The sequence below is a fragment of the Chlorocebus sabaeus genome, chromosome 15, assembly GCF_047675955.1.
Source record: "Chlorocebus sabaeus isolate Y175 chromosome 15, mChlSab1.0.hap1, whole genome shotgun sequence".
NCBI classification, from domain to species: domain Eukaryota; kingdom Metazoa; phylum Chordata; class Mammalia; order Primates; family Cercopithecidae; genus Chlorocebus; species Chlorocebus sabaeus.
The window spans coordinates 22,377,239-22,390,287 of NC_132918.1; the positions used below are offsets into that span (position 1 = coordinate 22,377,239).

Consider the following 13,049-nt stretch of genomic DNA (forward strand, 5'->3'; position numbering starts at 1 on the left):
TGTGTATCTGTGTGTGTGTATCTCGCATTTTCTTTATCCAATCCACCATTGATGAGTACCTAAGTTGATTACACGTCTTTGCTATTGTGAATAGCATGGTGATAACACATAAGTGCATGTGTGTTTTTGGTATAATGATCTATTTTCCTTTTGGTGTATTTCCAGTAGTGAGATTTCTGGGTCAAGTGGTAGCTCTGTTTTAAGTTATTTTAGAAGTCTCCAAACAGCTTTCCGCAGTGGCCTAACTAATTTACATTCCTACCTTCCCTTTTCTCCACAGAAAGGCCTTCCCTTTTCTCCACAGCCTTGAAAGAATCTGTTGTTTTTTGACTTCATAATAGCCATTTTGACTGGTGTGAGAAGGTATTTTATTGTGGTTTTGATTTGCATTTCTTTGATAATTAGTGCTGATGAATATTTTTCTTATGTTTTTTGGCCACTTGTGTGTCTTCTTTTGAGAAGTGTCCATTCATGTCCTTTGCCCATTTTTTGATAGTGTTGTTTTATGCTTGTTGATTTAAGTTTTTCTTTTAATAGAAATTGGATGTCGAATCTTTGTCAGATGAATAGTTTGTGAATATTTTCTCCCCTTCTGTATGTTGTCTGTTTACTCTGTTGATGGTTTCTTTTGCTGTGAAGAAGCTTTTTTATTTATTTAGTTTCCACTTACCAACTTTTGTTCTTGCTACCATTGCTTTTTGGAGCTTAGCCAAAAATTCTTTGCTGAGACTGATGTCAATAAGGGTATATCCTAGATTTTCTTCCAGAAATGTTCTAGTTTTGGGTCTTATATTTAAATCTTTAATTCACCCTTAGTTAATTTTTGTATATATGTTGAAAGGTAAGGGTCCAGTTTCAATTGTCTGCATATGGTTAGCCAGTTATCTCAGCACCATTTATTGAACAGAGAGTCCTTTTTCCATTGGTTGTTTCTGTAGGCCTTGTTGAAGATCAGATGGTTGTAGGTAGGCAGCGTTATTTTTGAGTTATTTTATTCTTTTCCATTAGTCTATGTGTTTGTTTTTGTGTCAGTAGCATGCTGTTTTGGTTACTGTGGCCTTATAGTATAGTTTGAAGTCAGGTAATGTGATGCCTCTAGCTTTATTCTTTTTGCTTATGATTCCTTCAGCTATTTGGGCTCTTTATTTTTGGTCCAATTTGAATTGTAGAATAGTTTTTTTCTAATTCTTAAATGAATGACATTTATTGTTTTGTGAGGAAGCATGTGGTTGATCTTAGAATATGTTCTGTGTGCAGATGAGAAGAATATATATTCTGTTGATTGTTCAGTGGGGTGTTCTGTAGGTGTCAATTAGGTCCAACTGATAAAGTGTAGAGTTTAAGCCTAGAGTTTCTTTGTTAGTTTTCTGCCTTGATGACCTGTTCAATGTTGTCAGTGGGGTGTTGAAGTCTCTCAGTATTATTGTGTGGTTTTCTAAGTTTTTTCATAGGCCAAGAACATGTTTTATGAATCTAGATGTTCCAATGCTGGGTATGTGTATATTTAGGATAGTTAAATCTTCTTGTTGGATTATATGCATATGCCCTTCTTAATTTTTATTTGTTTAAAATCTGTTTTATCTGGCTTAAGAATAGGGACTCCTGCTCTTTTTTTGTTTTCTGTTTCAATGGGAGAAGGTTGTCTGTTTCTTTACTGTGAGCCTATAGGCATTTTTACATGTGAGATGGGTCTCTTGAAAATAGCAGATGATTGGATCTTGTTTTTGTAACCAGCATGCCACACTATGTCTTTTAAGTTGGTTTATAGCCCATTTACATTCAGGGTTAGTATTTGTATGTGAGATTTTGATCCTGTCATTATATTCTTAGCTGGTTGTTATGTAGACTTGATCATATAGTTGCTTTATAGTGAACTGTGGGCTATGCACCTAAGTGTGTTTTTGTGGTAGCAGGTGCTGTTCTTTTGGTTCTGTATTTAAGATGCCCTTAAGAGACTCTTGTAATTATGGCTGATCCCATTGAGATAAATTCCCTCAACATTTGCTTGTCTGAGAAAGATTTTATTTCTCTTTTACTTATGAAGCTTAGTATGGAGGGATATGAAATTATTGCATGGAATTTTTTTTTCTTTAAGTATGTTGAAAATAGGTCTCCAATCCCTTTTGGCTTGTGAGGTTTCTTCTGAGAAGTCTACTGGTAGCCTGATGTGGTCTTTCTGTATGTGACTTGACTAACTGCCTTTAAGATATTTTTTTTCTTTTGCATTGACTTTGGTGAATCTGCTAACTATGTGCCTTGGGAATGGCCCTCTTGTATAGTATCTTGCCAGGGTTCTTTGTATTTCTTGTATTTGTGTGTCAACCACTCTAGCAACATTGGGGAAATATTTGTGGACTATATCCTCAAATATATTTTCCAAGTTGCTTATTCTGTCTCCTCTTAGGATTATCAGTGTGTCCTAGATTTGGTCTCTTTACATAATCTCATAGTTTTCAGAGGTTTTGTTCATTTTTTATAAATTCTATTTTTGTCTGACTGAGTTGATTTGAAGAACCAGTCTTTGAGTACCGAAGTTTTTCCTCAGCCTGGTCTATTCAGCTGTTAAAACTTCCAGTTGTATTATAAAATCCTTGTAGTAAATTTTTAAGTTCTAGAAGTTCAGTTTGGTTCTTTCTTAAAATAGCTATTTAATATTTCAGCTCTCGAATCATTTTACTGTATTCCTTGGGTTCCTTACATTGGGTTTCAGCTGTGTCCTAAATCTTGTTGTGCTTCCTTGCCATCCAGATGCTGAATTCTATGTCTAAGTTGTGTATTCAAGTAGACACAAATTTTCTTTTTTTCTCAACTTTTATTTTTATTTTTTTGTTTTTATTTTTATTTTACTTTGAGTTCTAGGATTCATGTGTAGAACGTGAAGGTTTTTTACATAGGTATCCATGTGCCATGGTGGTTTCCTGCACCTATCAACCTATCATCTAGGTTTTAAGCCCCACATGCATTAGGTATTTATCCTAATGCTATCCCTCCCCTTGGCCCCCATCACCCGACAGACCCTGGTGTGTGATGTTCTCCCTGTGTCCATGTGTTCTCATCGTTCAACTCCCATTTATGAGTGAGAACATGTGGTGTTTGGTTTTCTGTTCCTGTGTTAGTTTGCTGAGAATGATGGCCTCCAGCTTCATCCGTGTTCCTGCTAAGGACATGAACTCATTCTTTTTTATGGCTGCATAGCTTTCCATGGTGTATATGTGCTGCATTTTCTTTATCCAGTCTATCATTGATGGGCATTTTGGTTGGTTCCAAGTCTTTGCTATTGTGAACAGTGCTGCAATAAACATACGTGTGCATGTGTCTTTATGGTAGAATGATTTATAATTCTTTATGTACCCAGTAATGGGATTGTTGGGTCAAATGGTATCTCTGGTTCATATATATATATTTTTTTACAAGTGGTATTCAATCATCTCCAGACACAAACCAAAGGAAATTTGACAAATCAGCCTGTTTGCTATAATAAGAACACACCACTTTGTTGTTGTTGTTGTTGTTGCCATCATCTTGTGATAGTGTACTTCATGGAAAGTGTATCAGTCAGAGGGGAAACAGGGAAGTAAAATCAGCAGGACTCCATATTGAGATTTATTACAAGAAGTTGACTTACGGGTTTGTTGGGTTGGCTGAGCAAGTTCAAAATATGTAGCACTAAGTCAAGAAGAAAAGATCGTGGGCAGGCTGGGCACAGGCAGAAACGTTCATTGGTAGAATTTCTTCACTCTTTTAGGGAACCTCCAGTCTTCTTTTAAGGCCTTTTATCTGTTTAAGTCTGGCTTGCCAGATTATCCAGGGTAATCTCCCTTATCTAAAGTTTGTTGATCAGGGACTTGAACTACATTTGCAAAATCCCTTCAAAGCAACACTTATATTAATATTTGACTTCATAGCTGTGAACTTTACCCTACGCAACTTAATACATCAAGAAAGTCATCACAGTAAGGTTAAAAACATTTTAAAAATTATTGTAAGCAAGTTCAATAAATGATTATTTCTTACATGTATTATGATCTACTACATACTTAACATATCATCATAAAAAATCATTATGCCATTAACCTAGCAGACGTTACTGCGAAAGTGAGAGGAATTGATTACCATTATGCATTTAAAAGATGTTAAGTTAATGACATCATTTTTGCCACATATAGATTTACAAATGAAGCTAATGAAGGTTAGGTTTTCTGGGCCTCATCTACAAAGACCCTTTGAGTATTAGAAATTGCTAGGAGTTTGAGAGTGTTCTAGGTGAAGAGCAGAAGCAAGGTTACAAGCAACAATCATTTCCAGGTAAGCATTTCAGGTATCTTTTTAAAAAGAGATCTCAGGAGAAAAGGACCTAACTCTAAAAATTACTAGAAATTTGTTGAAATTTATTTTATCCTAAATAGCCACTTTTATAAATAAATTTATATTTGTAATTTTATATTCTTTTTTTCTAAAGAGAGCTCCCAAAATTGTAACTTTCAGGCCCAAGAAACAGGGATCCACCCCAGCATATGTACTTTTTATAATCCGTTTGTTAACTAAAAAGAAAAAACATTAAAAATGAACCATCCAAGTGAGTTTGTCTCTTTCAATATCTTACAAAGACTTATCAGTTATTGGGTTAATGGTCTTGAAACCCAGTCAATTGCAATGAAAATTTGTCATCTAATTGAGAGACAAATCTCAGTAAAACAGAATTTATTTCAGAAGTAACATTCTGGCTTTTACAATATATCTCAGAAGGGCTCAAAGGCGTCAGAATTGCTTGTGCTTCTAAAGTGCTAATCTGCAGTCATACGGGACAGGACCAGCTGCTGATGTACAGATATCCACATTATCTCATATCACTGGTATTAGGCAAATAGAAAGTATTGTCTTTCACTTTATCTCTGCTTAATGCTAGTTCCAGATTTATTCATTTTCATCTTATTGCTTAAAAAAAACATATTCACAGAATTCAAATATTAGAACATACAAAAAATTATTCATTGAGAAGTTTCCCTCCCTCCTATGATGATGTTCTGTATTGTTCCCACTGTCATCTATTTCTTGCAGCCGCTATTACAAGTTTCTGTGTAAACTTTTAGGGTTTCTATATGTATTTATGATTTTGAACATGATCCCTGCTTTCTTTGGCAAGTATGTCAGTCAAGGGTGAAACTTCTTTCATTTGTCTAATATATTTTTTCCATTCTTTTATTAATAAATTCCTGAATCATTTTATATCAGATGTGTTGTTTCGCTTTTAATCCATTTTTTAAAAATCATTTTTTTAAAAAAATTGGGAAATAGAGTATCTGTATATTTATATATTAAACACTTTGTTTCTCAGACTGTTTTATGCTATTTATATATTTTTAAATTTTTCACTGCATCTGTAGCTTTTTATTTGTTTATGTTTGTGTGTATGTTTATTCTAGTGGTTAACTTTATAATCATAGGAATTACATAATTCCTCTAGTTCTTCATTTCTCTTAGACACTATTAGATCTATGCTCAGTGATGATAGAATAAACTTGTTTTCTCATTCTCCTGCCTCCCTTCTACCACACAATTTCATTCCATAACATGATTTTCTTTATGCTTACTTTTATTTTGTTAAATTTGCTTATGCTATTAGTTGATTTTTCAGTTTTCAATGTTATTCTTTGTCTCTGATTTATCATAAACAAGGTTTCTTTCTCCTTTATCCTCATAATTTTTGTCAATTGTATCATTCATACATTGTCAGGCACATGGACTTTACCTTCTAAATTTGTCATCCTTAACTCCACATTGTTTTAATTTTACTTCTACACTTAAATATATTCAGTGATCACCACCAAGTTATTTTTTTCAAAAATTTATCAGTCATTTCTCAGTTTAGCTTTTTTTTTTTTTTTTTTTTTTTTCTTTTTTTTAAGATAGAGTCTCCTTCTGTCGCCCAGACTGGAGTGCAGTGGCACAATCTTGGCTCACTGCAACCTCTGCCTCACGGGTTCACACCATTATCCTGCCTCAGCCTCCCAAGTAGCTGGGACCACAGGTGCCCGCCACCACGCCGGGCTAGTTTTTTTGTTTTTTTTTTGTATTTGTTAGAGACCGGGTTTTACTGTGTTAGCCAGGATGGTCTCCATCTCCTGACCTCTTGATCCACCTGCCTCAGCCTCCCAAAGTGCTGGGATTACAGGCGTGAGTCACCGTGCCTGGCCTCAGTTTAGCTTTTTGGAATTTCCTCAAAGAGGACTCTGTGGAACAATGATCCCTAAATTTCTTACATATTGACACCATTGATAGTTTTTGGATTTGAAGGACAACTTGAATGTATGTAATATTCTTAGCTCACATGTTCTTTCCCTGATTATCTTGTAGGCATTGCTCTACCCTTTTCTAGTGTTGGTCATTCCTATAAAATATCAAATGCAAGATACTTTCCTCCTTTTTAGGTCACTTGATTATTTTGTATAGTTGCCAGAGGATTTCCTCTTTATCTTTAAAGTCTGATAACATTACTGGGATATGACTTGGTTTTGAGTATTTTAAGTCAATTACTCCTAGTACACAATGTGTCCTTTCGACTTATGTCAGATTGACTTTTATTTGAAGAAACCTTTATTAAATGATGCCTTTAAATATTTGTTATATTTTGGTTTTCTTTCTTAAGTACTGATACGGTTTGGCTGTGTTCCTATTCGAATCTCAATTTGAATTGTATCTCCCAGAATTCCCATGTGCTGTAGGAGGGACCTCGGGGAGGTAATTGAATCATGGGGGCCAGTCTTTCTCGTGCTATTCTCATGATAGTGAATAACTTTGATGAGATCTGATGGGTTTATCAAAGGTTTCCACTTTTGTTTCTTCCTCATTTCTGTCTTGTTGCTGCCATATAAGAAGTGCTTTTTGCCTTCTGCCATGATTCTGAGACCTCCCCAGCCACGTGAAACTGTAAGTCCAATTAAAGCTTTTTTTGTTCCCATTTTCGGGTACGTCTTTATCAGCAGTGTAAAGGCAAACTAATATAAGTACCTACTCTAATTATATGTTTGTAGATCTATTTATTTGTGTGTCTTCAACATTTATTATTTTTCTAATTCATTCTTTTTATAATTTTCCTTTTATTATATATTTTCTCATTTCTATATTCTAGGTTTCCTACTGTGTTCCAGGAACTTTGTTTTCCCTGGTGATTTTTTTGCCTCTATTTCTGAGTTTTGCTACCTCATATTTAATCATTTCCTCTTGTGTCTTCATCTCTTCCCTGAGTTTTTTCACTTCTGCTCTGTGATCTTCCTTCATGGAGGCAACTGCTGTTTTTTAATTTTTAAAATTTAATTTTGTCAAAATGCTTGGTAACAATGTTTGTGCAATATTTTTCTGGTGGTAACTCATGTATTGATTAGTTTTGCTGCTCTTTTTTCAATTTGATTGGTTTTAGTTTTTCCTTATGTAAGTTTGTGTTCATGCTGTGTTTTAAAAGTTTCCTCTTTTAATTAATTAGCTTTAATGAGGTGGATTTTTGTTTTTTTTTTTTTTTAACTTGAAATACGTGGTAAATCCTTGAGTAAGAGGCTTGGATGTGAGAACAGGGTATCCTTCAGGTTTTACATCCCATGGGGACAGACTGCTTTAGCGAAAAATGACTCATGTGTGTGATACAAGTAGCCCTACCTCATCTATTTCACCGGTCCAAACCAGGTCCCAGAGAGCTTCTGCTTCCAGCTACCTTCACCTCTTTTTAGCATCCATGTATATAAGGAATAAAGCATTTGTATTTCCTGGTGAGCCTGTCACTCACAGTGACTATCTTTTTCCCAGCACATGCTAAGATGCTGCTGCTGGCCTTCTTATACTCTCTATACTTTTCACTTTTTCTTGAGCAACTTTTGTCCTGTCTCAGCTATTTTCCTTCTTTATATTTTGTAAGCTGCAGATTACATCTGTCTTTGAGTTTTGTTAAAGTACAATTTATTTGCAAAGTTATTATCTCTCATTTTCTTGGTTGCTTTTATATGATTTCCGTGAGAAGAAGAGGGAAGATCTTGACTTCTGTAGCCAAGGTCTACATATACTTCCTATATACAGTATAGTTTATACTGGAAGGGGAAAGTTTTTGTTTTATTTTGTGTTTAATCCAAATATATAAAGATGCCACTATACTGTAAAGTCATTCGATGTTTACTTTTTAAACTTCATATTTTTTGGTTGGTGTTTAAAAAGTTCCTAGGTCCAGCTCCAACTTTATTCCACTTTACTTTCTTTCACATATTTTATGCTTCTTTTAAATTGTACTGAATTATTTAGAGTTATTCCAATAGTAGTTATTATTTTTCCATTCTGTTTGTTTGTTTGTTTGTTTATTTATTTATTTATTTATTTATTTATTTATTTTTGAGACGGAGTCTCGCTCTATTGCTCACGCTGGAGTGTGATAGTGTGATCTCGGCTCACCGCAACCTCTGCCACTAGGGTTCAAGCGATTCTCCTACCTCAGTCTCCCAAGTAGCTGGGATTACAGCCACCTGACACCACGCCTGGCTAATTGTTTATATTTTTAGTAGAGATGGGGTTTCACTAAGTTGGCCAGACGGGTCTTGAACTCCCAACCTCAGGCAATTCACCTGCCTTGGCCTCCCAAAGTGCTGGGATTACAGGCATGAGCCACCATGCCCGGACTATTTTTCCATTCTTTATTCACCATTTTTTCTCTAGTTGACACTTCCTATCCAACCTTTGCCAATTCTTCCCCACCTCCATGTTTCTTATTATCAATTAAAATCCTATCTGGAATTCAAGACCTACCTCAAATAAGTACCTAATTCTTAAAGCTTTTTAAAAAATCTTTATATATTGTTATAATATCTTTTACATGTTTATACACAATTTGCATTGCTTATATTCTCTTGGAATGATATCTTATTGTATATGATATTTTGGTTATTTGGTTACTGCTTCTAGTTTCCACCAATTGGAAGAAAGGTGATGACTTAGTCGTATTTGTGCCTCATTTATGTCTGAGCATAGAACATTGTGTATAATAGACATTCAATAAGCATTTGTTTAAATAATAAAATTATGCAAAATGCCAAAATTATTTTCTAGAATGCATGGCACAGTTTCTTCCTACTTCTCACTGATGCACAATATAACCACTCATGGAAATAATTTGGTTCTTTTTTTTCCCTAAAACTGCAACCCCTATGGATGTGACTGTAGATGCACTTCTTTATTCATGCAGACAGTAAAACTGTGTTTTATTATTTTAATTGTCTTATTTCAATACAGAATAATTTTTTCTTGGCTCTTTATGTCTTAATAGCTGTTAAGTAGATTAAAAAACAAAAACGGAAAACACAAACTTCTATAATCTTCTACCCTTAGAATGGTGGATTTTTATTAAGATATATGCATTAAAAGAACAAACTCTACTAAAATTTAACTTTTAGATGTAAATTGAAGTAAACAGAATAGCAGAAGCTTAGAGAAAATTTCCCCAAATACACTCTGTGTTTTACAAAGATTTTTAGAAAAAGCAAAATTTGAGAATTTTCTTCCCACTATTTCATGTAAATAGGTCTCTTAACAAATATAATTTACTTTTAATTTTCCTCATCATTTTGTAGCTTTGAAAGCTGTATTTGATGAGAAAAACCTGTTTCCCAAGGAAATTCTGGATCATGAACGAAAAGTCAAGCAATTATGCCAAGAAAAAAGTTGTGAAGTGAAGAAAAATAAGAAGTAATTATAATAGGAAAAACTTCATCGTCACATAAAGTACATATATAAAATGCAGAAAAAGCATCAAGAATTCTGCCTTTTATTTTATATTTGAACTTCAGGAAGTTTTGTCTTCATGGGATAATTTAGTACTGCTCTTATCCATCGTCTTTCAATTTCTCTGTATTCTTAATAAAATAAATATTGAACTGAAGTTGTAGCATCATCTTGGTATTTATTCTCAAGAATTTTTATATAAAAAATTTACGATTCCAGAACAAAGTTCTAACCAGTTGCCCTTCTGGTTGTTCCTATAGACAAGTATTTTTGATCAATTTGCCTTGTAAAACCTGCATTGAAATATATGAAAAGTACTGATACAGTAAATATCTACAAATGTGAATAAGAAAACTGTTTCCACTTTTTTATACTTTCTAGTGCTTTTTAAATAATTCTCATAATGGTAATCAGACCTTGTCAATAGCACCACTTCTTGTTAATTCTTATTGGCTTTTATTCATTCTATAAGCTTATTGGGAAAGTACTGCATATGATCTACTTCAATAGTTCGTTATACTGTACTTTAAAATTGAATGTCTGCACATTGTGCACATGTACCCTAGAACTTAAAGTATAATAAAAAAAATTGAATATCATAGCACATCAAAGAAGTAATAGTCTTGAAAAAAAATCAAAGGGCCTGGGGTTATATAAAGGACCCACTTTATATGGAAAGTCAAGTGGGAAATATTTGGTTCTGCAACTTACTGCCTCTGTTTGTTGACGCGTCTTTATTTATAAATATAATCATGTTCCAGGCAACTAATATTATTATTCTGCTTTATTTATTGTGTCCTATAGAAAGAATTGGTAAATTCACTTACATAACTATAATGACTTACTGTATATTTATATTTTAAAGAGTCCTTTCAAAACAAGCTGTAGTCTAAGAAGAATTTTTCTTTTTTATCTTTTTTTTTTTTTAACCAAACTCACAAAGCATTTATTGAAATTAATACATCTGGCAAAGCACCAGACTTGAATCAAGCAGTATCAATACTACAGTGTACAAAAAGTAAATTAAAAAACTCAAGATGTAGAAGCAGTAGCCATTCTTCTTGGGAATCAGCAACCATTCTTCTAGGGAAGGGACCCACATATACAATCCTTCCCCAAGAACTCTGATGCTACCCCTCTGAAGAGTTTAAGCACAAAACAGAGCACTTGTATCATATAAGTAAGGACTTTCATAGAGGAAAACTGTAATATAAATGCATTTTTTTTTGCTTTTAAAGGATACTGTAATATAAATATATTAAGCATGGCCTCAAATATCCAACATTTTCCTATCTTACATTTTAAACCAAAGTTGAAAGAACCTACAGGCTTTATAAAGAACTCTCTTCATAGCACAGCTGTAGTTCGCTTTAAACAAAAAATGTTCCCTTTGTGCTATATCTTTAAAAGTAAACAAAATATACAGATAAATGAGAAGTTTAGATTCTGCATCAAGCATTATTCAATCTCACCTTCTGATATAAACCTGGATACAGTCAAACTTGCAAAGCATTCACTTAATATTTTAGTTGAAGCAAACTTAAAAGGTATATGAGTTTTCGGTGAAGGAGACTTTTGTGAGTTTCAGTGCTGTCCTTGGCACTCAGATGTTCAACTGAAGTCCCGACTGGTGAGGACAAGTGGAGCCACAAGGGTCCAGACGTAAAGCAGGAGGCAGACCCAGCTGGAGCTGATCTTGACCCACACAGCTGGCCACTTGCTGGTCATGCTCTGAAACTTTGCATCAGGGCTGTACCAGCTGGTCAGGGTCATCATGATGTACAAGGAAGCCAAGCAGAGCATGAGGTGGAATAAGGAGTAGCTATACTGCACTCCCTCTTTCTCGTTGTCCACAGCCCGTCGAGGCTGTCCATATTCTTCATCACTGGCACCATTGGTAGTTGTATCACCAATGATGACGCTGTCACTCCCTGACAGGGTCAGCTTGTCTACTTGGCTATTAGTGACAGTGCGGATGCTAGAATACAAAAGGCAGAGAACAAAGACAAACAGTCCAATAAAATTATCTGAATCCAGTAAAGACCCACTCTTTGATGGTGGAGTAGGGGTAGGGACCACAACAGTTGAATTTCCAGGAGCCAGTGTTGGTGCAGTTATGCGTATAATAAAGCTCATCAGGCTGGAGTTGCAGGAACAATCAGGTTCATTGGACATGGCTGACCAGGTGAGGTACATAGTGTAGAGGGTGATGAGGGAGGACTGCAAGAGGCCGGAGCGAGGCTGGTGTTCCTGAATTTTTGGGTGGATCGATATAATAGAAGCCACAACACAAAGGATCAGGTTAATACTGATGAAGAACTTGTTTTCTGTGCAGCCATCTGGTTTGGTGTAGTATGTATAGAGCAGCCCGACACAGATGATTGACAGGATATAAAAGGCGGTTGTGAAAGACAGTAAAGCGGCATTCCACAACCTTGGGTTTCCTTCTTCCATTCGATTTACCCATGATTCATTCCAAGAATGAGCAAAGTCTACCAACAGCACCAGCTGAATGAGGATGAAGAGGGCGGCCCCTATCATGCCAGCAACAAACCAGACTGAGCTGAAATAGTCCCCAGGGATGTAGAAAGATCCAACCATGATTCCAATAAGGGCAGCAATTTTGAAGAACCAAAACCCATTGTGTACTGCTGCTCAGGGATCTTTACTTGTTTTTACTTTCAACATGAGCAGAGAAAAGACAAAGAAAAAGATGGCCATGGCAAAGCTGATCCGATACACAGCTTTATAACCAACCAGCACATCACAATCTTTATCTGCATTTATATCAGCCTCATGGATTTTAAATCCCCCTTCACAAAATCCAGGAATCTTCTTCAGGTACGTTTCCATCTCTTTTCTCTGCATGATATAGGATACAACAGCGCTCAGTAGGAGAATGAAAGCATAAATGAGGTGAGTCGACGTGGAATTCTTACTGTTAGGACAGCAACTACACAGCAAACATAAGGCACCACTGCAGAGGCATGGAACCCAGCTGGCGAGAGAGAAGACACCCAGAACAGCCCCCATGGTGACGCCAGTGATGGAGGTGGCAGGTCCTGAGGCTGCTTTCTAATGCGGTGATAAGTGCCAGCTCAGAATTTTTCATTAATACATGTAATAAAGGAAAATAATTTGCAATATGTAGGGGACCACTTGGTATAGCAACTACAAATGTCCGTTGTGTTTAAACCACCCAATAATCATATGAATATATTAGCTTAGAGCTAAAATATGAGATATGAATCTATTAGGAGAGAGCTCAATTATCAATGGCAGAGTTGAGATTGGAG

At 35.3% G+C, this 13,049-nt stretch overlaps 1 protein-coding gene and 1 pseudogene across 1 annotated transcript in view; one reads left to right on the top strand and one right to left on the bottom strand.

Annotated features, from left to right (window-relative positions):
• The window catches only part of WDR49 (WD repeat domain 49), a 183,541-nt gene extending 173,701 nt beyond the window's left edge, over positions 1–9,840 (top strand). Inside the window, exon 18 of the mRNA XM_037988593.2 lies at positions 9,603–9,840. Coding sequence (XP_037844521.2) covers positions 9,603–9,721 — 119 coding nt within the window. The 3' untranslated portion in view covers positions 9,722–9,840. The remainder of the gene's footprint in view (positions 1–9,602) is intronic.
• Positions 9,841–10,677: 837 nt separating this feature from the next.
• Positions 10,678–12,845, bottom strand: LOC103221298 (serine incorporator 3 pseudogene; annotated as a pseudogene).
• Positions 12,846–13,049: the final 204 nt, after the last annotated feature.